This window comes from Ascaphus truei, chromosome 1, assembly GCF_040206685.1.
Source record: "Ascaphus truei isolate aAscTru1 chromosome 1, aAscTru1.hap1, whole genome shotgun sequence".
NCBI lineage: Eukaryota > Metazoa > Chordata > Amphibia > Anura > Ascaphidae > Ascaphus > Ascaphus truei.
The window spans coordinates 315,762,485-315,787,376 of record NC_134483.1 but is presented as its reverse complement, the minus strand read 5'-3'; the positions used below and the strand labels follow the sequence as shown (position 1 = coordinate 315,787,376).

Here is a 24,892-nt window from a genome sequence, read left to right as displayed (position 1 = left end):
AAGATGAGGGGGAGAGAGCAAGATGAGGGGGAGAGAGCAAGATGAGGGGAGAGAGAGCAAGATGAGGGGAGAGAGAGCAAGATGAGGGGGGAGAGAGCAAGATGAGGGGGGAGAGAGCAAGATGAGGGGGGAGAGGAGATGAGATAGGGGGGAAGGAGAGGAGATGAGGGGGGGGAGAGAGAAGGGGGGTGAGAGAGGATGCATTAGAAGCTGAGCATACCAAGTATTGCCTCATAGCACCCCAAAGGGCAGTGCAATGCAGAAAAGGGAAACAAATAAAAACCGTAAATATTGGATATTGTCTTCCTTTGGACGATTTAATCATACTTACAGCAACATTTTCATCTATTGGTTTCCCATGAGATATTACCGAGTTATTATTTTCACTGTGTCCTGTGCAACTCTTATCTGACACTTATATACATGATATTTTTTATCCGTTTGGAAAATGATGACATGATAATTACTTTACACTAAATAAGATAGGAAATAACTGTGGGCTGACAATTGTCCGTCGGATATAAGAGCCCTGTAGATATGAGAAGACACAGAGATTGTAAACACTCTCCAAAACATTTGGTTACCATGGAAACCTTAGCAGTTCCAAAATGATTTTCAAATATTTATGCTTTTTAATTAAACTTCTTTTCTTTTTTCGTACTGTACTTGATACTAGGAGGGACAGCACCTTTAAGATCACTTTCAGAGGAAAACATAAAAAGGGAAAGTCTATCATGAAAAAAAAAAAAACGAGTCTTCAATTCCTAATTAGAACTAAGCCAGGCCCAATTATTTGACACCGTAATTCTGCTGCGGGAAAATACCGATGTAAAAATGAGATGATATCAGGAACTCTTCAAGGTGAAAATGTCAACATTGTGAAATATATAATAACTGCTATATAACTCGAGGTCACGGAGACTCTGGGATCACTAAAAACACTCTTATCTCAATCTCCCAACTACCATGCCTTTTTCTGGAGGTCTGACCATGCACACAACTCTTACAAGATGGATCACCGACATACACCTTTTTCATGTGACCTCGCAAAGTCCTCGTCTCAATGCATGTGATTTTCATAGAAAGAATATGTTTAGATGGGGTGTGTTCAAAGGCATTGGGGTGGCCTGGTAACATTAGTCTGTTTAAAATTACAAATGAAGTATTTGAAGCTCTGAAGTCCCTTAGTGTATAATAAAATAAGTATAGCAGACAATCTCCCTGCCAATAGTATAAAACAGAATGCTGATATTTCAGAAACAAGTTCACATTACAGTTATAAATAGGGCTATCATTTATCTGACTGCTAGTTAAACCCTTCTCTGTCGAATAGGACCTTCAATGCAGCTCTAGTGCAGAAGGATTAAGTAACATTATATAAATAGCACTTCTGTGTATATCAATGCCTGGTTGTGTTTCGGATGTCCCTCTGGGTACTTGGATAAGCGAGAATGTTATATTAATAGATACGTGAAGTCTATCGTTGCTGGGAGCACCTGAAATGCACTGCTATGTGGTCTGATCTATATATGACTTTCTTTCAAAGCCTGCAAGTCAGAAATCTTTGACTTTAAAACTCACTGATAATTAAACAAATATTTGTATTGTGTATAAATGCCCTCAAGGATTTGCAGGTTGCCAAAAGTTTGGAAAGTATCCCTATTTTTAAAATGCACTTTTGTTTTGCAAGTCCATGTCTTTAAGAGGTAAATGGTTATACAGTAGTAATACGATATTGTTCTATTGTTAATAGTAAATTCTATGATCCATGTGGCTAGCGTGGTTGGTGTGGTTGGCGTGCCCGTCTCTCACTCTGAGTCGCTGCTCTCACCGCACACCTGTGTAGTCACACACTCCCAAGCCCGTCAGCTTACCGTCGGTACACTATCTAATCTCCTTCCCTCTCAGCGCGTTCTCTCGTCCCTCAGTGTTACTGGATGGCACTCCAAACTCGCAAACTTCCTTCTCCTTTGATCGGCTCCGGAATCTCCTCCCTCTCTCTGTGCTGCTGTCTTTGCTCCAATGACGTCACCCTACGCGTTTCACCTTGGCGGCTTCTTCGGGGGTTATTTAACCATTAGAAGATTACGGAGCCGATCAGAGGAGAAGGAAGTCTCGCGAGTTTGGAGTGGCATCCAGTAACACTGAGGGACGAGAGAATGCGCCGAGAGGGGAGGAGATCAGATAGTGTACCGACGGTATGCCAACGGGCTTGGGACTGTGTGAATACACAGGTGTGCGGTAAGAGCAGCGGCTCAGAGTGAGAGACGGGCACGCCAGCCACGATGACGAGAAGGGAAACAACAGACACTATCTCCACCAGGATCGCAAGCAACCTCCCCTCAGAGAAAACCATATTGGTGAGATATCAAATGCACTGTATGGGATTGTGATATACTTTGACGAACATTGCAATATAAGACTGATTGCTTAGTCTATCTACCTCATATTAAGACACCCAACATGGGTTAGGTGCGTCAGAATACCATCAGGAATTTGGGACACCCTCCAATTGCCATTGTGCAATATAAGACTGTGTGATTTCAGGACATATTCAATGTGATATATTGATCTTGCTCCTTTTATTTTTCACTGGCAAGTGAATTTTTATTATACCTATTTTATTTTTATTTTTTTTCTTATATTAAATAGTATGACACTATCCATCCTTGTCTATTAATCTAATTGGGAAATCAATTGCGACTGGGAAGATTGTAAATTCCAGTAATCTAAAGATCCATACCTATTTGTGGGAGAATCAGAATAAGATAGGGTCAATGGAGACCCTTAAGATCAACATCTTTGAAAGTGTTCCTGATACTTAATGTGTGATAAATGCTTGAATATCCTCATCTTTGTGTAAATGCAATCTAAGCATCTTATTCTCACCTATACATACATACTACTCTATGGTGTGTTCCCCACCTCCCCTTTTCTTTTCCCCCTTTTGCGCTCCTAGGTCATTTTCTACAACGTGTGAATTCTCTCGGCACCTGTGGGGTCGTGGACCTTTTGGCAGCAAGGAATAGGGAAAGTATTATCACGGAGATCACACACACACACACACACACACACACACACACACACACACACACACACACACACACACACACACACACACACACACACACACACACACACACACACACACACACACACAGTATTTCATATTGTATGAATGCACAGAGGTCACACCAATAGGAAGTAGGGCAGCAAGTAGGTCAGAAGATACACTTCCGAACTGCACATGTTCCTGGTTTCACTAGGCACTTGATTGACTAAATAGCAGCACAACCCACCTCAAACAATGAAATAGGACCATAAACATTTATGTTCACTTCTCTAAGGCTGTATCCCGAACAAACCAAATGGATTAAAATCCATGCATCGTATATACAGTATTTGCACATTTCAGTCTACTTACTGCTTTCAAATGCTAACAAAAAGGCCTGCATTTTGAAAATCACTACGTATTTCATTATTGCAAAAGCAGCCTGTAACTTACAGCTGTTAAATCTGAGTTGTGGCTTCTGTGTGTAGTTCTGTTTCCTCAATACAGAAGGATTCAACAGGAACTGAAAGTGTAGAACAAAGCAGCCAACATGAGAGGTAACAAGTTACTAGTAGTGAGTAGCTGTTCTAGATATGCTTCATCAGTTCCAGGAAATGATATAACAGGGAGATGGAGAACTATTTAATTGAAACTAAACAAGAACATCAAAATTCACTTGTTTAGGTTATGTTGAGTGGACATTTTTTTAATCAGCTAACTGACATTTTTTTTTTAAACAATTGTTCTACTTTTTTTCTGGTATTACATTTCAGAGGTCAATAGAAGAGGTACAGTGCAGCCTGCTCTTTCATGCAATTTATAAATAATAAATAATATATGTCGCAGGGTACCCCCTGGCTACTATTCTACCCTATGGGCTGGCAGTAGACCCTGGTATTCACAGGCGTGCCAGTAGTTGGAAACAAAAGAAAACAGCGCACAACGCCAAATAGTGAAGCAAATTCAACAATATATTATAGAATTAAAAAGGGGGTAATATATCTGCGTACATGAAAAAGGTTGGTAAAAGGCATGTAGTGTGTATGGGTATTTCCCTTTCACCTTTGGTACTGCACTTGAGTGACAGCAGAGGGCGGCACATCCTGTTGTAGCTGCAGCGTTGCGCCCTTCCCCCCCCCCTCTTACCTTTAATCCAGTGTCAAATGACACCGCGGGTCATGTGACATCACACCACATGAGCCTGCGGTGTAATTTGACACCGCATTGCCATGGCGCCTAAAGCAGGCCGAATTCAGGTAAGTTACAGAGGCCTCGCGCTGAAGAGTGCATGGCTTCTGTAACCGCCACCAGTGCTGAAGCAGGGATATCCTGAAAATATGACCTGTTGGGGAGGAGGGGGGCTTGAGGAGTGGAGTTGAGCACACCTGCCTCACACCGTACGTACCAGCCTTAGGCTGAGTCCATAGAGACTTCAGCCGTGCGGAGGCGCGCTGAGGGAAAGCAGGTGCTTTCGGGGGGCGGGCCAGTGACGTCACGGAGCTGGTTCGCCCTCATTGGGCTCAGGTAACCGGCCCTGCGCTCCCGTGAGCGCTCAAACTAAAAAATTCTTGTCGGCTACGCTTACGCACGCTTGTGGAAGCGAGCCCCTGCTAAAGCCGCTCTCATTGCGGCTGCAGGGGCTCACTGATAAGCCTCAGCACGGGTCAGCGGATAAGCGCTGACCATGGACTCAGCCTTACTTTGTTCTACTATAACAACATAATAAAATGTTATATGCCACCAACTTTTAACAAAAGCATTGTAAAAGCATTGATACCAATGCATAGACCTGTACCGACTTCCCACCGCTCGGTTGTAGGTAATTAGTACATATGAACCCGTTGGCTGCCGGAGCCACAAGCAACGCATTGCAAACCCAAGCGGTTCACTGTAAAAAAAAAAAAAATACATTTAGTATGAATATTGTTTCTCTTTGCCTCATTTCCCTTTTTTCCTCACAACAACCTTATTAATGTTTTAAATAGATCACTCGGGCTGACAGACTTTTATTTATTTGCTAATTTCCCTGTATTCGTATTTATTTCATATATTACATTTTCTTAGTCCGAGGGAGGACTCTTCAAAACGGAAAGATATTTCCTTTGAAGTATTCTTTAACATATAAAATCATGGCAGCTGGATTAGTTCTGGTTAGGCTAGTGCAGATCACACCGGCCCGTGTACTGGAAATAGCTCACATATACATGTTATATTGCGCTAGGTGACACAAGTGCTACACGTTGACTGTCAATGACGCAGAATTGTTCACTATGAGTTTTGTATGTATCATTAAACTAGTGCAGAATCATAAACCCTAAAAAGAGTAACACAAAACTACGGCAGATATACTACGTTAGCATATGTTACATGAATATGCTATTTTTTTTAAATTATTATTATTTACATATAATTTCAATATATTCGGATTGAGCCCACTGGTTTTTAAACCTCTCCTCTGGGGCAATTTAGCACTCCATAGCATCTCCCACTCTCAGGGGAACTTGCTTGCTTGCAGTATGATTGTGACAAATCTAATAGAGTGCTTTTCCTGGAAATGTACAGGTTAATAAAAGCTTGAATCAGACTCAGAACTATGCAACTAATTTTGACAGATTATAAATCATTCTTCCTGGTATTGCACAGGTTGTTAAGAATTTATATTAGTGTTAGGGACCCTTGAGATGTGGTCTGCTGTGTAGTGGCTCAGGGGCTTACAACACTTTGGCCAAAATGTTAAACTAAAAGACCATTTTATTTAATAGATATCTATACATATATATTTAGGCACTGTACCGTGTATAGGTTTCACTGAATGTGCACTGAGCTCTGTCTGTGTTTCATGTTCTGTCTCTGGTTTTAAAAATATATATATCGCCATGCTCAGTAGCACTCCTCTGTGACACCTATATGTATATATATATATATATATATATATATATATGTTGTGGTTATTTTGGGGGTTCAATATGAGCTTGCAGGTGTCCTGTATGTTTCGCAATTTAGCAGATGTTAGAAAAAAAATCCAGATGTACTGTTACACAAGTGAGGGCACCTAATTTACATACAGATTCAGAATATAACCTGCTAGGAATGTACAGGTATTTTCATGCTACATGTCCATTTCTCCTTAAAAGACCCCTGGTTTAGTTAACTATGCCAAGTTAATGGGCATTAAGGCTTGCTAGCGCCTAGTCCCAGTAAATATGATCCTCTGGTATTGTGCCTGTTAACATGTGATCTACAGATACAAACCTTTGCCTGTTGCAACACTACAAGAACTGGACAGTCATGCTGCCTCGCTGATTCACATAAACCAGTGGCATTTAAACCCTTTGAGTGCCCTGGGACATCATGCCACTACGTCATGAGTTCTGGCACCTTGGATGCCCCATAACGTGGTAGCTACGCCCCCCTCCCACCCCCTGCCAATAACTCTTGTTTTCTTTGGGGAGATTGCGTCCTGCAGTCCATCGGAGCACAGGGCGCGATCTGTACTGATTGTGGACAGAAGGGGGTGACCTCATTCCCTTTCGTTCGGTCATCAGTGATGGAGCGATCACAGTGATGGGCCATGGCACTAAAAGGTTTAAAGCAGTAATCCCTCCCCCAGGAGCCTATATTAGTTTAAAGATACATACATACTAATATATATATACATATACACACACATAAATATATATACACATACACACACACACATAAATATATATACACTAATATATATATATATATTAGCATCTTGCCTTTAGGATGCCCCGCTCCTTTAAAAAAAAAAAAACATTAATAATAATAATTAAAATATATATATATATTAAAAAATATCATGATTTTTTACATTTCTAGCGTCAAGAGTTTCAACTGCACTGAGCTCTGAGGAAAGCCCCTCGCGCACACTTAATATTTCAAACGCCTATAAATCGCCTAAATGGAGCATCAAATTTTTCAAATTAAAAACAGCGTTGTAAAGGGCGAAGAGATATTTAATGACTGAGCCAACTGTGCTGTAGCAGGGATATCCTGAAAACCCGACCTGTTGGTGGCTCTTGAAGACTGGGGTTGGCCACCCCTGTCTTAAAGCACGTAAACAGAATGTCACAAAAAAAATGTCGATCAGTGTGGGCTGTCGCTTGATATCGTGGTAAATCTCATTCGCACATATTTGCACTGGTGACCTTATAAGCAATAAACCAAACAAAGCAACATGTTGCAGTTTCATGCAGTAATAAAGGGATTAAGATCTGCGAGCTGAACACAGCACGTTCATATCAGGAGTGCAATGCAGAAGTTTCTTGGGTGGCGGTGCAGCTGCCTTTGAAAAATCGTGGGACCAAAATTGCAAGTAAACTGGGTACAAAACGTTTATTAGCACATAAAAAACAGCAACAGACAAACTCTGACGCGTTTCAGCCGCCTAGGGCCAAAGGCCCTAGGCCCTTGGCAGCTGAAACGCGTCAGAGTTTGTCTGTTGCTGTTTTTTTATGTGCTAATAAATGTTTTGTACCCAGTTTACTTGCAATTTTGGTCCCACGATTTTTCAAAGGCAGCTGCACCGCCACCCAAGAAAATTCTGCATTGTATACCAACCTGGTAGGAGCACGCCCTACAGCACCTGGATCTCAAGAGACTTGTGAGTTTCCTTTTTCCTATTTGCACTTTACCCATGGCCTGTGACACCCATACAAAATATACCTTATACAGAGGTTAGTGGGAGTCCACAAAGAGTGGCTTTAAGGGTTACTAGTGGCAAGGATATAACTACATTGTGCTGTATGATTTGGAAGCAATTCATTGTTTGTACTGCATGGCTGTTCCCTGTGAGCATTGCATAGGAACACTGGCTCCTATTCCTTCACCATATCAGGAGTGCAGACATAAGAGTCAGGGTGCATTTCCTGAAGACCGTAGGAAGGCTACAATAGGAATTAGAGGCTTGTTCCACAAGAGCCAAAGTGACCAATATGCCATTTTTTTTTGGATGATGTTCTCCATTGATTTCAATAGCCTAATCAGCCACTTTGGCCGATTTAAAATAAGCTCCTTAGTGTCACAGGCTTGTTATTTAGCTTTTTTTTATTTTTTATTAGACCATGTAATTCCTCGTGGCTAGTAGAAAATTACATTAATTTGATTGTATTCTAGAACAGGAAGAATTCGACTTACACAGAAGTCTTGCTATCAAAGACAGAACTCTACTATAGCAGTAATGCAATCAAAATACCTGAGACCAAATGTTCTCATTGTTCCCAGAATTAGGAAAAAAGTCACAGTTAAAGACCTTTAGTTACATTTTATCTATTTTGGCCCAAGCTAGAAGTTAATTCAACTTCTGTCTGGGATTGAACTTTCCTGAATTTCGACAATTGTTTTTATAAAAACATACAGCCTGACCCGATCGACTACAGTGGGTGATCAAATATTTGCCCATCATGTTTAGTGGTCCTTCAGTTCCATACTGTACTTGCTAAACAGTGCCAAGCCTTAGTACACCTTGAGACCTGTTTAGGTGAACAGACAACACAGTGTACTGTGGTTTACCACAGTTTAATAGATATGGGCTTCAATGCCATGGCTAACCACTTCCATGGGACATTAATCTGCGACAATGTAAAGCTAAAACAAAGATTAACCATAGATTTAGACCAGCTCCAAAACTTTTCAACGTTTATACAATAGAGAACAAACAGCCTCATGCCCAACCGTTACAATTGGTGATCATTCTGCAGGTTTATTTTCATAGAGGGCAAGAAATCCCTTTTGGAACTCAATGCATCCTTTATCTTCCTCCCTGGTTGTTTAAAATGTGCTATACAGTATGTATTAATAGAAGTGGTTCTTGCACTGGCTTTATATAAACTATGGCTTTTGATTGAGTTTCTGTTGGGCTGCTGTCCGCGGAGAGCCCAGAGGCCACATGAACTCGACCTCAAGGTGTAAAAAGCAGCCTATGTCTTCACTAAGGCTAAGGCCCCGCTGCCTCAGACCACGCGCCCGCACTGCAGACAGGCGGCGCGTGGAGAGGCACTTGACCGCTATTTGCAATCTGTAGGGAGCGGGAGCGGCGGCCGGGGGGTCGTGGTTTGAGCGGAGGGCTGCAGCGGGGTGTCCCGAGCTGCAGGAGGGACCCCCCACATTCCCTCTGCTGCTCTCCGTGCTACTCCCCCCCCCCTCCACAGCTCTTGTCCGATACACCCCTCTCCCCCCCTCCACATTATCTCTGCAGCTCCCGTCTGATACACAAACCCACGCCCCCCCCCCCCCCCCAGCGGATGGCTGCAGCGATCTCCCGGTCGGTCTCCCGGGCTGCATGAGGGTGCTGCTGCCGGCTGGAAGGTGTTTTTTTGATCTTTTATATCAATAGAACGATGCCATGAACAGTTCAATGGGTTTATGTTACCTTTTTTTTTGATACACTATCTGACGCTAGTATCTTTGAGATATGGATTATTGCTAATTGATGTCATGCTTTATTTAAACATTTATACTAACCATATATGATACCTCTTGTGACTTTCTTATTCTTTATTGTACATAGTCCCTTTATGTATTTATTTTATATATATCCCTTTTACACTTTGCTGAAGTATTTATTACATCTATGATACATTTGTGTAATTTTTCTATTTGGTAGCATTTCATTTTCCTTTCCATAGATTTGTACTGTTGAAGTGTTTAATTATAGTATTCCAATAGTTCATCTATTCCCACACTTCACGTAAATATGAATTATATACATGTATCTTTTTGTATTTTATTAAGATCTTTTACATTTGTAATGCTTTAGATTAAGTGTATGTGATGTTTTGATTACAATCAATGTGTTTACAATTAATGATTATCCATTACAGCTGCGTTTCAAGTGCACAGGAGGGGCTATATTAATGAGCTTAACTCACAGTCCCCACTATCCCCCTTGAGAAAGGGCTCAGAGCCTGAAACGCGTAGGAGGTTGTGTGTTTTTTGTATTTTGTTTGTCCTTTTTTATTTTTATGTAGTTTAATAAACGCATTTTAATTTTCCACATCTGGTGAGCTGAGGGTGCTTTTTGGACGTTGCAGTCTGTTGCCAATCCATTTTTCTATCCTAAAACTAATACCAAGATATGGGAAAAAGAAAAACAGACAAGCACGACCCCTTACAAAGCCCCCCCGAGAGCAAAATGTGTTGGGTTAATGGTTGTGTCAACACATTACGGAGCACCGTGACTTCAGTGAATCAGCCACCTCCCATGACGGCGGACGCCGAACACGGAAGTGAAGTGTGGAGCTGGAAAGCAGTGAAGCCGATTGCGAGTGGCGACAAAGTGACGTGGCAGAGATTCGCGAGACTGTCTGATTTCCGGGATCTGGTGCAAGACGCCAGAGGAACTGATGAGCGGACTCTCTCAGAGCGCCGGTGAACCAGTTTAACATCGAGGTTCCTCTGCCCGTGTTCAGCTGCGACTGTTAGTGTTTCCTCACATGTAAGTGAGCAGTACTTGTTTTTATTTGGTGTACAATACATATTACTTATACAGGCTGTGCTTGTCAGTTTTTCTTTTTCCCATTTCTTAAGGTTCGCCCCGAAAGGGTGTTATTGAACACTGGACTTTTATACCCAAGTTCATATGGAGTGAGCACGCCAGGTATACTGTTACAATTTTTGCCACGTATCATTTTACTAGAGCACAGTTCAATTGTGTTTCTAATGCTAATACAGTATATGTTACTTCAACATACATCAAGGTATTTTGTCAACCTCTGTAAATTGTTTATGGAGGAGATCAGAAAGATAAGAGAGAGATAAGAGAGGAGACAATGCTTTTATTCTCTGCAAGTTTGACCTGGTGTTAAAACCCCTCAGACTAATTATGGTCCAACATATCACACTTTATTAAAGAGTATTCCATAATAGGACTAAGGCGACCTAAGGACAGTGGTGTGTTTAATATGTTAAATGCAGACAACTGAAACCTTCAAATAAATGGGATCAGTATTATTAAATCATTTGTTACACTGTTAACATTACCATGGTGGGAGGGAGAGTGGCTCAGTGAGTAAAGACACTGTCACTGAAGTAAAGCATGACACTGGTTCAATCTGGTTGAAATCCTGGTGTCAGCTCCTGGTGACCTTGGGCAGCTCACTTTATCTCCATCACCTCACCATCTCAGGCACCAAGAACATAGATTGTAATCTCATCTGGGCAGGGACAGTGTCTGTAACATTCCTGTGTGCTGCGTAGCGTGCACTATACTGTAATTGTGAAGCGCTTTGAGTCCCATTGGGGGAAAAAGTTGTTATGGTAAACAAATGCTAGAGGTTTTTTAACAAACAACATGTCAATTCTCAAATCTGTAGCTTAAAGCTGCAGTTCAGTCTTTTTTTTTATTATTAATTTTTTTACTTCAATAGTTTCATGTGGGCAATCTCTAATTACCTAAAGAACTGCATAGCTGCCGGTCAATTCGTTCTCCGTCTATTGATCGGCACAGTTTGGTGACATCTTTAAATATGGGGAATGTAAATCGTTGCTATAGGAACAAGCATGCTTGTTAAAATAGAATACAAGAAAATTGGTCTTTCAAAGTTGTTTTTTTTAAAACAGAAAATGTTAAAAGTATTTTTTCTTACTACAGAACTGATTTATTAAAAAAAAAAAAAAACACATGCAGGATATTGCCTGAACTGCAGCTTTAATTGATGTGTTGTTCTTTGTTTGTGAAGTAATTATGCCATCAATCTTCACACTGAGAAGAATGATATTAGCGGGTGCAAATAAAAGGAAAACATTATTTCGTTCACATGGTACAAATAAATATATTTGTTAGTTTAAAGCAGCAATTGCACCAAGGTTTTTTTTTTTTTTTTACACAATTGGAACCAGGGAACCTCCGCTGCTGAACCTTGCTATTGTCAGCACGTTTAAAATCCCATCCCTGGGGAAACAATATGGCCACCATATCTTGCAGGATCCGCAAGCCAGCATGAAGCCTCAATGTCATCGCAGCAGACAGGATTCCTTTATGAGGAAGACCAGCACTTTCTCAGGCTGAAAATATCAGGTTCAGCACAAGAGGACATACATACATTTCTAGGATCTATGCTTTATATGTCATTGTATTTTTCTTTAAAAAACTAAACGTTTACACCGACAAGAAGTTGTTTTATTTTATTTTTAACACGTTTTGTCCAAGTCTATGCAAATTCAGTTCAGAGATATGTAACCCATTTTTGTTGCTTGTAAAGGGGTTAATACTTAACCCCCAAATGTTTATGGAAAATGAATTAAAGTGCAGTTCCACACAAGTGTCAGTATCATTAGATTCATAGTAAATCTGTGTGAGAGACTATGAGTATGTCTATTGGCTACTCTTAACATAACCTGCTAAACCAGTTATTTTTCCACGTGCTGAATGAAAAAAAGGTTGTACAGGTACACAGCCCAGTGCAGTGCATTGCAGGCACCCAAACACTTTCACAGGCAACTGCTAAGCATCCTTTACCTTTGTCCTCTGTTCTCATAGTACCACTAATTGTGTGTGTTATATATATATATATATATATATATATATATAGACGTGTATTTAGAAGTCCATACAGTGCACTGACGTTTTGGTCGTAACAGGGACCTTAATCAAGGCCAAAACGCTGGTGCTTTGTATGGGCTACTACATCCACTTAAGAATGATGATGACTGTCATGGTTCCAATTTTGGGTGATGTGCTTTATTATTCCTGTGCGTGCACACGTCATAACATCCTAGTTGATAAACTAACCTGAAATATATATCACTAGTTTCAATAAAGGCTAGAAAGGGGATCATAACCAACAATACAACAATTCTAAAGTAGCAGAGACCAGGGCTTATAATGCAATTTAAAAATATATATATATATTTTTATGATCGTATTTCTTCAACAAAATTGCAATATTTTCCTAGCAAATTATGTGATCAGGGTAAAAAGGATATATAGATATACACACACACACACACACACACACACACACACACACACACACACACACACACACACTGTGATATTTGTAAGTGTGGTTCGCACAGCTCTGCTTTTAGGCCTGTTAACCCATCTTCTTACAACTAAGCCTGCGCTTATAGCGCCGGCGACGTCACGTCAAAACAAACGCACTGTCGCCGCTTATAGTGCACGCGACTGAGATGGCGCGCCCAAAATTCTTGTAGTCACTGTTATTTGATTTTTTTGGCGACGGTCTCTCCTTGTGGCCAATCCGAGAGCTTCTCCGTCCCTCTGCCTTCCCCTTTTATGACGTCACTGGCCTTGTAGCCAGCGACGTCGCCTAAACTTGAATTGCAACGGTCGCGTCGCAGTCACTATAAGCGCAGTCTTAAGGAACTGACCCTGTAGGTTTGAGTCAGGTTTTTCCATTTTTCAAGATGTGTCCATTGAGCCACTCCTCTTTGGATTTATTTGTACAGTGTGTGTGGGCAACACCGCACAACAAGCCTCTGTTCCCATGGAGGCTAAAGCCCAAGAAGAGGTCACCTCTGCCTTGTGTAGTCTCTGAGACAGTTTCACAGCATCACTTATTGTCATTTTTGTTTTTTCCAAAATTGTCTAGTTTTGGAAAAGCCCCAAAAAGGTGAAGGAAAGAAGCAAGTGCATTTTTTTTTTTTTTTAGCAGAGTGCACTTGAACTGTCTTTAAAACCTGAGTCACTGGCTTGCATGCATTTTACAGCCAAAACATACACTAAAGCAATTTTAGCACTCTGGTTAACTTGACTCTGTTGAACTCTGTCGACCCCATGCTGTCCCTGTCTAGGTGAAGTTGTGACATTTCTATGAAACACAAGTTAGTGACATGTCCCCACTTCAACAAGAATACCAAGAAGAACACACAAGACAGACAATGGGACAGAATGACACACAGTAGGAGAGGCACACATGCAAAAGACACCCAGTGCATGAAATTACACAATGGATAGACACACACGTACAAACACCCTGTGGGACAGATATACATTAAACTAAAAAGGGGAGAAGTCACATACAGTACAGCATACAGAAGCTCAAGGGGGGGGGGGGGTTGGGGAGTTACAGGTACAAAATGCCAAGTGGGGCAACAATGACACTTACACATGTTAGAGGTCAGGGGAGTCAGGCACAGTAAACATTAGAAGGGAAGCAGGGACATGTAAACAACTAGACACACACACGGGTGACAGACGTGTAACCAAGCAGGGGACAAGTACATAAACAGAGTTTGTATGTTCATCCTTTAAGGGCCACACTCACACTCACTCTTACTTTGTCACTGCTGCAGTCCTGCTCGGGCTCCCCAGCTCCTCTCTTCCTGAGCTCAGTCATATCAGTGCAGTAATAATGCGGGGCACCGCATCCAGAGTATTAGGAGGAGGAGGAGGAGGGGCAGGTAATAGTGGCTACACGCGATCAGAGGGATCTGCAGGCACAGGAGGCGGGTCAGACTCCACCCGGAAGAAGCAGCAGAGAGAGAGAGCGGGGAGAAACTCTTCTTCTTGTTATTATTATTATTTCTGTTTCCTCCGCCTCTTCTTGTGGCTGTCTCGGGGATTATGAGTTGGGGAGGGAGTTGGGGAGGCTGCAGGCTGCTCCCTGGCTGTTGTGTGCCGCTCCCAGGGGTATTGTCATGTTCTTGGCTCTCCTGTGATCTCCTGGAGGTGACTCTGAGGTGTCGCTGCCTGTGCACTTTACCCCTCCTCCACCTTCCATGAAGGGAGGGGGGAAGAGAAGGAGCAGGATGGGGAAGGGACAGGGGGAAGAGAAGGAGCAGGGTGAGAAAGGGACGGGGAAGGGAAGGTTGCAGGCAAAGGAGAGAGGGGTAGACTTGCACAGTCAGGAAATAATATGAGAAGTATAGAAAAACGAGGAGAGGAAAAGAAATAAGTAGCAGAGGGGAAGAGGTTAAAATAAAGAAAAATGAATGTGAGAGATAAACAAGTCAATTATATAGATTAGATTGTAAGATCCCCGGGGCAGAGATTTCCTTTCCTGTGGTCTTACTTTGTTGCGCTTATTGTATTATAACTCCCTGTATTGTTTTTTGTAAAGTGCTGAGTACACTGTAGGTGCTATATAAATAAAGATATATATACATATATACAGTGCTTGACAAATCTATTAAAATACAGGCCCGTGGCGACTGGATTTGACCCCGTGGCGACCTCCTCAGGGCCGACACCAAGCAGGGCGGGATTGGGAGCGGGACTAGGTGGCGAGTAGATTTTTTGGTTCGGCGAGTAGATTTTTGGGTGATTTGTCAACCACTGCATATATATATATATATATATACACACATACATATATACATATTAGAAAAAAGAAAAGAGAAAAAGCGCCCGATCCTTGTGTAAAATCAGATTGACATTTTAATAAACCATGGACAAGACAATTGCACACTTACAATTAGTCTGATTAAAATAAGCATTTTATGGGACCTGCCCATGCACCAAACGAAGACTTCACAGTCACCTCCGCTCTGTAATCTCACGATCAGTTTAGGGACCCAGCAATTGAGAACGCCGTTTTCTCCAAGGTGTGTATATAACAGACATCCGTCAGGAGCTTCTCAGCAGCGTGCGTCCGCCATTACTCCCACACATGTGGTGCTGGATACCGGAAGGACTTTCCTTGTGTTTCCTTGGTCTCTCTCTGGTGCCGAAGGCAGGTCAGCCATCGTAGTTTCAATGCAAACCGTCCCTACGCGTTTCTTCCGCCTTTGCGGATTTCATCAGGGGATGGACACCAAAGGGGCTATCTGATGTTAAATAGTCCCTCACGTAAATGAGCATGATATGACTCACAGGTGTGTTTAGTACTATAGGTGTCATTAAATCAAATTGATATCCGGTGCACTATAATTGAGAGCTCTACTACCTTTAAACTCAACAGAATTTAAAACGTTATTACATTTGATAACAGCAAACGAGGATACTGCTGCTGATGGAATAATTGGCCAAGTTAAATCCAAATTACATACTAACATGAACAGGATATGAACATAAATTAGAACTTGTTCCAGCTTTTGTGTACTTAAATTAAAGAGATATAAAGAATATATACAAAATATAATCAAATTAAATATTGAATCAATAATAATGATAATAATATTCAAAATGTACTACTTTTTACCTATGTCAAACTTCTTTTGGACATAAACAAATTCATTTGGACATAAACAAATTCATTAACACAAATTATATACATACCCTAACTGTAACTAAGGATACAAATATAATATCTTTACATATATATAAAATAAATCTAAATACCATGCTAACATCTAAAAAACTATAAATTGTGCATTATATAATAATTATTAAAAAAATGAATGAATAAATGCATACTTAAGCTTAAAAAAGAGAGAATAATTTTATGTGTCTCTCTATATGTGAACTGGAAAGAAGAGATGAAACAGTGATTAATGATAGCAAGAGTTAAGCCAAAATTAACTATATGGCTGTAGTTTAAATGTAACCCAAATTTTAGGTCTTTGAAGTCCTGATTGAACAAACTGCAAATGTTCCTGATCAATCTTGTCTATATCCTTATAGAGAAATTAATGGAAAGAAGGATCCCTATGGATATATTGGGGGCAAAAATTAATCTAGCATAAGGGAAAAGGGGGACCTAAATTATGACCACCCAAAACATGTTGTATAAATATATCCGTGTAACAACCAACATTGATACTATTACTAATACTAAGTACAGTACCTATATAAGGAATGGATTGTATTTATAAACGTCTGTATTGGACTATTATATTGAGTAATAGAAGAATAAAGCGAAGCTCTATTTTGCTTAAGGGAGAAAAAAAGGGGAAAAAATTACTAGCAAGCCAAAAGGCAGCAATCCGAGTAAAATGAACTAACAAGTATTTGAATAAATATGAATTAAGTGTATTATAATGTGACGTGTAAATATGGTAAATACATTAATAAGTGAACTAACATTCTAAACATGATTATTACATAGTGACTTATTATGAATAATAAAGAAATGTGTTTTGTGTCAAAAATAATTAATTTGTGTTTGTGATGGAACCCAGAAGAGGGAGATCTAAGGCCTAGATCCACAAAAGGGTGCTAATCTTTAACAGTCCTCAGCTGCTAGTCATGTGCATGCATGTGAATGTGAGTTAGGCTTGTATTATACTAAGTGTGTGCGCGGTAATGATAAATACCTGTCTCCCTATGACAGTTTATCCAGTGCCGACGCGCACGGCAGATAGCGTTGGAGCGGCAGCTGTGTGGAAAAACAAAGAAATGTGTAGATTTGTGTGGCTGCTATGCCACGTGACACTGTGAGCCAATCACAGTGAGGCCTACCCGTGTGACCTCATGGCCACGCCTCCTAGTCGCGCACGTGATGGTTTATATTATACACACAACGCCACGCGCACGCCCTTTCTATGATACATGCCTAAAGGCGCACTAAAGCTTAGCACCCTGTTGTGGATCTGGGTTTAAGAAAGGATGCAATACATCATGAAAGAAAAATATCGGTGAGAGGAGAAGGATGGAGATGGAGAATTTGAAGCCCTGATGAAGTGTCATGTGACACGAAACATGTTGGTGACGTCATAACGCAGCGACGCACGGCTGTGACGGCGGTCATTGTGTGTAGCTGGTGGAGCCCTAATGCCACGAGAAGCACAAAGGGGCATTCTAGTGCCTAAGGTCTGTTTTTTTTCTTTAACATATTGCATTCCTAGCACCTCTCCTTCCCTGTCACAATCTAGGGTTGTGCATTTGGGTGTTTACATCCATTATTCCTGTGTGGCTAGGGCTCGTGCATAATTTATTTGTGTCAATTTAGACAAGGTTATTATTATATTACTGTATTATGTGTATTTTTTGTATGATGAATGATTTTTCATGATAAAAATATGTATTAATTCTGGTTTCATTTTCATGCGCTCCTATTTTTGTTTTTTGGAGATGGAGAATAAACATAATACAAAATGGAGAATGATGTCTTGCACTGTGCTGCTCCCAAGAGTGCTCCGAAAGATTAACTGGCCTGAGATAAATGGGACTTAAAACATCTTGTGGTCATATCTGTAACTACAAACCATGCAGTAGAGGTAGATCTTCAGAAGTCCGTTACATTTTTTTGTATTACGTTATCGCCATTTTACTTATCGATAACGTATCTCCAAAGGGAATTTGCGTTGCGATACTCGTGTTAACGGCAAAAATATTGCATCATTACATTTTAACGGACATCTGGCTTACTAATCGTATGCAAATCATATAATGAGCAGCTGACCTAACAACGGAGATCCTCAGACCTCTGTTGATGTTAGTGTCACAGGAGACCAGAACTCTTTCACGGGACCAAGCACCAGACAGGACACAGAGATCAAATAAACGGTGTTTATTTCGGTTGGACCCAACAGATGCAGCACAAAATCACAACAGAGCTTATACTCAAAAACCTCAGAACAATATACAGGAAATCCCAATCGCTTAGGTATCTGGCGCCACATGAAATGACTCCCAGAGCAGCTTCCACTCCTATAGTAGGTCCAGAGTTTCCAGGCAGTGCAGAATGCAAGTTGCGGCAAGGCAACTTCAAATCTCCCGCTCAGCGTACAAGCAGCCTCGACTTTGGGTGTCTTAGGCACGTCCTCAAGAGCCCACCGCTTAGTCCAGTGGTGCGCAAACTGGGGTGCTGGGGCACGAGATTGTCTGTGGGGTTTACAGAAGCCCCGCTCGCTTCCCGAAAGCACTTAAATGAAGTGCCGGGGAAGCGGCGAAGGCCTCTGTAAACTGCACTTAGCTTGGCTCTGGCGGCTTCTTGAGACACGTCGCCATGGCAACACGGTGTCAATTGTCATTGTGACATCATGATGCCGAGGTAAGGGGGGGGGGGGGCGGAGAGAGGGGAACAGCCGGCAGGGGGGCGCAGGGAAAAAATATTGCCCTCCCCTGGCTTAGTCCATCTGCACGCCAGCCATGAAGGGAAGTGTGGAACTCAGATCGATCTCCATAGGAAATCATGGAGAACGGGCAGTGACCAATCCCAGCGCAGATCCTGTGTGGGGAGCCAATCACAGGACAAGGGCTCGTCTGTGTTGGCAAATCTGAGCTGGGGGTGTGACAGGGATGCTGAGGCAAGGAGGGCGGGAACTATGAACCGTCACCCCTGTTCTAACTGCCGGCTCACAATCTCTGGAGGCGATAGGCATCTCTCTGTCAGGGCAGACAAGGGCTCCACTCTTGTGGCCAACATCTCCCAGATAGGAGGACTGCCCATCTCCACTCTTCATTGTGTCCAACCTCCCTGTGGAACCAGCCCAACCCAGGCTCCTGGGCATGCAGACTGGGTCATTGTATTACCAGCCTAGCATGCCCAGGGAACAAAGAAATGCATTTAACATTGCACAACTTACATTTAACACTTGACATGTTGGCCACAAATGAGCCACAGGTAGATAAGTGTGCAGGGCAATCCTGTATATCCATCAGACAGACAGGGGCCAGAGACCGGGCTTAACCTCTAATATGCTGGGACCCTACCGTCCCAGTTTATGGTATTAACGCTGCTATATTTAGCAACTTCCAAAAGCTGGCGTCTACATCCAGACCCTGATTATCATGGAGTTATTTCTGGGAATAGCCTAAACGCTATGTACTGACTATAGAACGTAATCATTTCATTCCAAAGAGTTAGATGTGTCATACAAAATATATATATATGAGGGATCATATAAATGTCTGAAACACATCATAAACTACATTATGCGTTATAGTCAGTGCTCGACAAACCCGGTCGCCAGCTGCGATCGGATATTGGCTCGTGGCCAGTAGCTTTTCCCCTGCTGTGCAAAAACAAAATCCCCTGCTCGAAAAAATAAATAAAATCCCTCTGGCTGTGACGCGGCTTGGAGTTGCCAGGACTTCAAACCGCCCTTCCTTCTCTGCACGGGTAAGTAATGGGGGGGGGGGGGGTGGGGGTTGGGGGTGCGCGCGCGTCTGCTGCTGCTCCTCCTACTTACAAGACATGCACTGATCCGGTCATGGAGAGGATTGTGGACAAATGCTTGAGGTGGGGGGAATTTAATGCACTTTAATAAATATTTATATATATACTGATACATCCGGTCCCCGGCGCTCCCGCTGTCCGTGTGGGAGGTAGTAGAGGTGTTTCCCCCCCCTCCCTCCGATGCTCCCGCTGCCCGCGCGGCTCGGGTGTTTCTCTCCCCATCTCCCCCCTCCGGCGCTCCCACTTTCCGCGCGGGTTGGGTGTTTCACCCCCCTCCCACTGTGAGCGCAGCTCGGGTCAATCCCCCTCCTCATGCGCTCCCGCGCGGCTCAGGTGTTTCCCCCCCCCCCTCCGGCGCTCCCGCTTTCCGCGCGGGTTGGGTGTTTCACCCCCCTCCCGCTGTGAGTGCAGCTCGGGTCAATCCCATTCCTCATGCGCTCCCGCGCGGCTCAGGTGTTTTTCCCCCCCCCCCTCCGGCGCTCCCGCTTTCCGCGCGGGTCGGGTGTTTCACCCCTCGCTGCCCGCGCAGCTCGGGTGTTTCACCCCCCTCCCGCTGCCCGCGCGGCTCGGGTGTTTCTCTCCACCCCCCCTATCCGGCGCTCCCAGTGCCCGCGCGGCTCGGGTGTTTCTCTCCCGCTGCCGGCGCGGCTCGGGTATTTCTCTTACACCCCCCTCCTCCCCGCGCTCCCGCTGCCCGCGCGGGGCGGGAGGTAGAAGCGGGGTGTTTCTCCGTCCCATCCCGTGTGTGTGTATGGGAGAGAGAGAGTGTATGGGTATGAGAGAGAGAGTGTGTGTGTGTGTGTATGAGAGGGAGTGTGTGTGTGTATGGGTATGAGAGAGAGAGTGTGTGTGTGTGTGTGTGTGTATGGGTATGAGAGAGTGTGTGTGTGTATGGGTATGAGAGTGTGTGTGTGTGTGTATGAGAGAGAGAGAACATGTAGGACACCAGAGGTACCCTCCCACCCAGGCATCCCACCCCCCACCCAGTCAGTCATACCCCCCACCCAGTCAGTCAGTGATCCCCCACCCAGTGAGTCAGTCAGTCATCCCCCCACCCAGTCAATCAAAAGTCAGTCATAGTCAGTCATCCCGCCCCCTGCCCAGTCGCCCAGTCACCCCACCCAGTCAGACAGTCAGTAATCCCCACCCAGTCAGACACCCCGTCACCCCACCCTCCCAATCACGTCACCCCACCCAATCACCCAGTCAGTCACCCCACCCCCCAATCACCCAGTCAGTCACCCCACCCCCCAATCTCCGTCTCTCACCCTCTCTCCGTCTCTCTCACCCTCTCTCCGTCTCTCTCACCCTCTCTCCGTCTCTCTCACCCTCTCTCCATCTCTCTCACCCTCTCTCCGTCTCTCTCACCCTCTCTCTCTCCGTCTCTCACCTTCTCTCTCTCTGTCTCTCTCACCTTCTCTCTCTCCGTCTCTCTCACCCTCTCTCTCTCCGTCTCTCTCCGTCTCTCTCCGTCTCTCTCACCCTCTCTCTCCGTCTCTCTCACCCTCTCCTCTCCGTCTCTCTCACCCTCTCTCTGTCTCACCCTCTCTCTGTCTCACAATCTGGATCTGGATATCTTATTTACCCTGTATATCTTAACTGCCCTATACTACACCGAAATAACCTATACTGCTTTCTTCCAGATCTGACTCAAGCTTCACACGGGAGACATCGGCATCCCCCCTAACCCAGAAGACAGGTAGAGAACACCTCCCCTCCAATATATAACATTGCGGGAATGAGGTACCTGGACATTGCGGGAATGAGGTACCTGGACATTGAGGGACTGCGGATCAGGTAAGATCCCAGGCGGGATTGCTGCTTTAAATATTGTGAAGCGGGGGCATCCAGGCACTAGTTAAGGGGTGCAGGAAACTAGTCATTCACTCTGGCTTTTTTTTTCTAGATTCGACATTTATACACACACACACACACACACACATAACAATGACTAATTGTAGTATAATGTAATACAATAAATAAATAGGGGCGGGATTAGAGGCGGGGTTGGGGCGGGACTGGGTGGCGAGTAGATTTTTTGATTCGGCGAGTAGATTTTTGGGTGATTTGTCAAGCACTGGTTATAGTGATTAAAGTGAATGTTTGTGTGAACTAATATGGTATATGGAAACAAAAAACAGCGCAAAACGCAAATAGTGAAGTATGTCAAATATAAAAATATATTAAATTGAGGATAAATATTCTGCGTACATCAAGGAGCTAGGACATCAACATTGAGTGTGCACAGCACACAAATTACCACTCGGCAGATGTTGATGTCCTAGCTCCTTGATGTACGCAGAATATTTATCCTCAATTTAATATATTTTTATATTTGACATACTTCACTATTTGCGTTTTGCGCTGTTTTTTGTTTCCATTTCCATAGTGCTTAGGGGGGTGCCGAGCCACCCCCTGGTTTATAGCTGCAGACGCTTTAATTTACTACACTTCACGGTTATGTATTAATTTTTTATTTCACACTGTGGTTATATGTGGTTTTACTATTTAGTTTAAATTAGAAGGGTATATGTTATTACACATTTGATCACTGTTATCACTTTTAGAGGTTAGTTAGTTGTGCACTATATATTCTATTCACTCTAATATGGTATATAATGTAATAATTGCTGTATAGTATTGGTGTACAATCACATATCCATACATACCTCAACAATATTAATTAATATTTCAGTTTTATTAATTTACCATTCAAATAAATGAAGGAAGGACACTATAAATAATGGAAAAAGTTAATGAGTGTACAACATTTTAATTTCCCAATATTACAACAAGATTTGCATTAGCTTTTGGTAAGGCACACGAGTAGTGCGTCTCTTGCATGCGTTAATAACGTGCGTTAAAGTTTGACCTATGCGTACTGTATGTGCAGTGTGTTGGAGAACAAGTCTCTCAAACAAAAATCTTGTACTTAATTTTCTTTAAAAAAAGAAGATTTTTGATTGGTATTATAACACACTACAAGTCAATTTTTTTTATTTTTAATAAAAACTTGCTACATCCTTGGAGACCAGTATCAACTAACTAACCAGGTATCCACTAGGCAAATACACTAACTATATACATAGGAACCAACAGTTCCTTTAAAGTACACATAGGGCTGTACCCACAATAAGACGATACCTACTATCATGGCTTAACTTCACTATACCATGGGATCATTACTATAGAAGCAAGAGGGTCTCAGATGATTGTGAAGTCTGGCAGTTTTCACTTATGTGTTAAGTTGGTGTCTTTGCTTGTTAGCATTTTTCTACCTTAGATTCTAATAAAAGTGAAGTCTTATGTAGCACATATATCCCCACCCTCTAGGAGATACTGTTTCTGCTACCGGTGTCTGTGGTGCGCATAACTGGAGGGTCCAGGAGAGCCGAGTTGATCTGCAATGTTTGGGAGATCAGGACAGGCTTGTAATGTCTTCTGGTTCAGTGCCAGCGCCACCAGCTTCAGTGGGCTCTCTTACACTCCGCTCAAATACTGACTCCAGGCAGGTGTAACATAGAACAGGGGATTTATTGTGCATCACTGCATCCGATGGTATCACAGCGTCTTTAGGGTCTCATGATCCCAGGCATCTGGAGGGTGCTTGCTCATGAGTCTGGAGCTTTGATAATTTAGGCCAGACAGTGCTGCGGCCTGACCGGCCTCTCCCACTCCCTGGAGGGGAGGAAAGGGAACTCACATCCTCTCCTTAGGAAGGAGGGGAACAGACATTACATTTGGCTCTTCCATTCTGAGGAACCAGAAGGGACAGGCTCAGGGTCTGTACCTATACCAGATAGGCTGTTACCAGGCCATGAGTCACCACCACACTTCAGTCACTCAGAATGGAACATAAGGGGGTCAAAAGCCCACAGGATTGCTTGTCACAGCCCTTGACTGCTAGGGACTTAAGTGACATGGGGAAAAGAGGCCGAATGGACTTTCTTTGCTACACTCTCCCCTGGGTGGAAAATTCCCTGTCCTCATGGGAACCAAATTTACTGCACCATCTGTCAGTCTGGAACCTGCAAGATAACAGATGACATATCAAATGGCACACATAACCATATTACCATTCCAGTCCTCAGGACCCAAATCATCCACTGTCTACAGCGATGATAATGACTAACTGTTTTAACATAAAGAGTAGGGAAGTTCTACTTGTATTATTTGGGACCGGGCTTCTTAATTGCCCGTCCCCCAAAGTCCATGACCCACACAAAGTATACCTTGGGTCCACCAGTATCCTGGCGAACCTCCACCCGATCTTTGAATATACAGGTTCCTGTAATCCATTCCCTCATGACTGCACAAATGCGGGTTTCAGTGACAGGCTCCCTACAGCTAGTCTTAGATTGGAGATACTCGGTGACTGCTATTCTTAAATAATCATGCCTGCTGTCCTCTATCTCCTGCATGATTGGTTCTGGTATGTAGAGGAAATTGTAGCCATTGATAACCGATACCGGTTTCTGCTCTACTTAACTGTATAATTTTCCAGCCAGCTCCTTGGCCAGGTAATGCCCAAAACCCAGGGTCATTAGGGTCCACCTCTTGGTATAATATAGAGGGGCCCTTAGGTACTCTTACCCCAAGATTGATCTCTCCCTGTTGCTTACAAAGTCCCTCTGCCACCTCCTCAGGAGAGAATTGGCCTTTCTTCCACCAATGGTCAACTATAGGACCGTGGATCAACACAGACCTTGTCCTTTTTAATTCAGGTACAGAGCCACAGAAAATGGGGTCCCACCACTTAAGGAGTTCCCTAGACAAAGGCTCAGGCCCAGAGCTAGCAGGACTGGTACAAGCTGGAGAAAAAACACTAGAGGGGTTAGACTGCTGAGATGAT

At 43.1% G+C, this 24,892-nt stretch overlaps 1 protein-coding gene across 1 annotated transcript in view; it reads right to left on the bottom strand.

Moving 5' to 3' along the window:
* The window catches only part of CDS1 (CDP-diacylglycerol synthase 1), an 86,533-nt gene extending 71,784 nt beyond the window's left edge, over positions 1-14,749 (bottom strand). Inside the window, exon 1 of the mRNA XM_075605715.1 lies at positions 14,317-14,749. Coding sequence (XP_075461830.1) covers positions 14,317-14,376 — 60 coding nt within the window. The 5' untranslated portion in view covers positions 14,377-14,749. The remainder of the gene's footprint in view (positions 1-14,316) is intronic.
* Between the last annotated feature and the right edge of the window lie 10,143 nt (positions 14,750-24,892).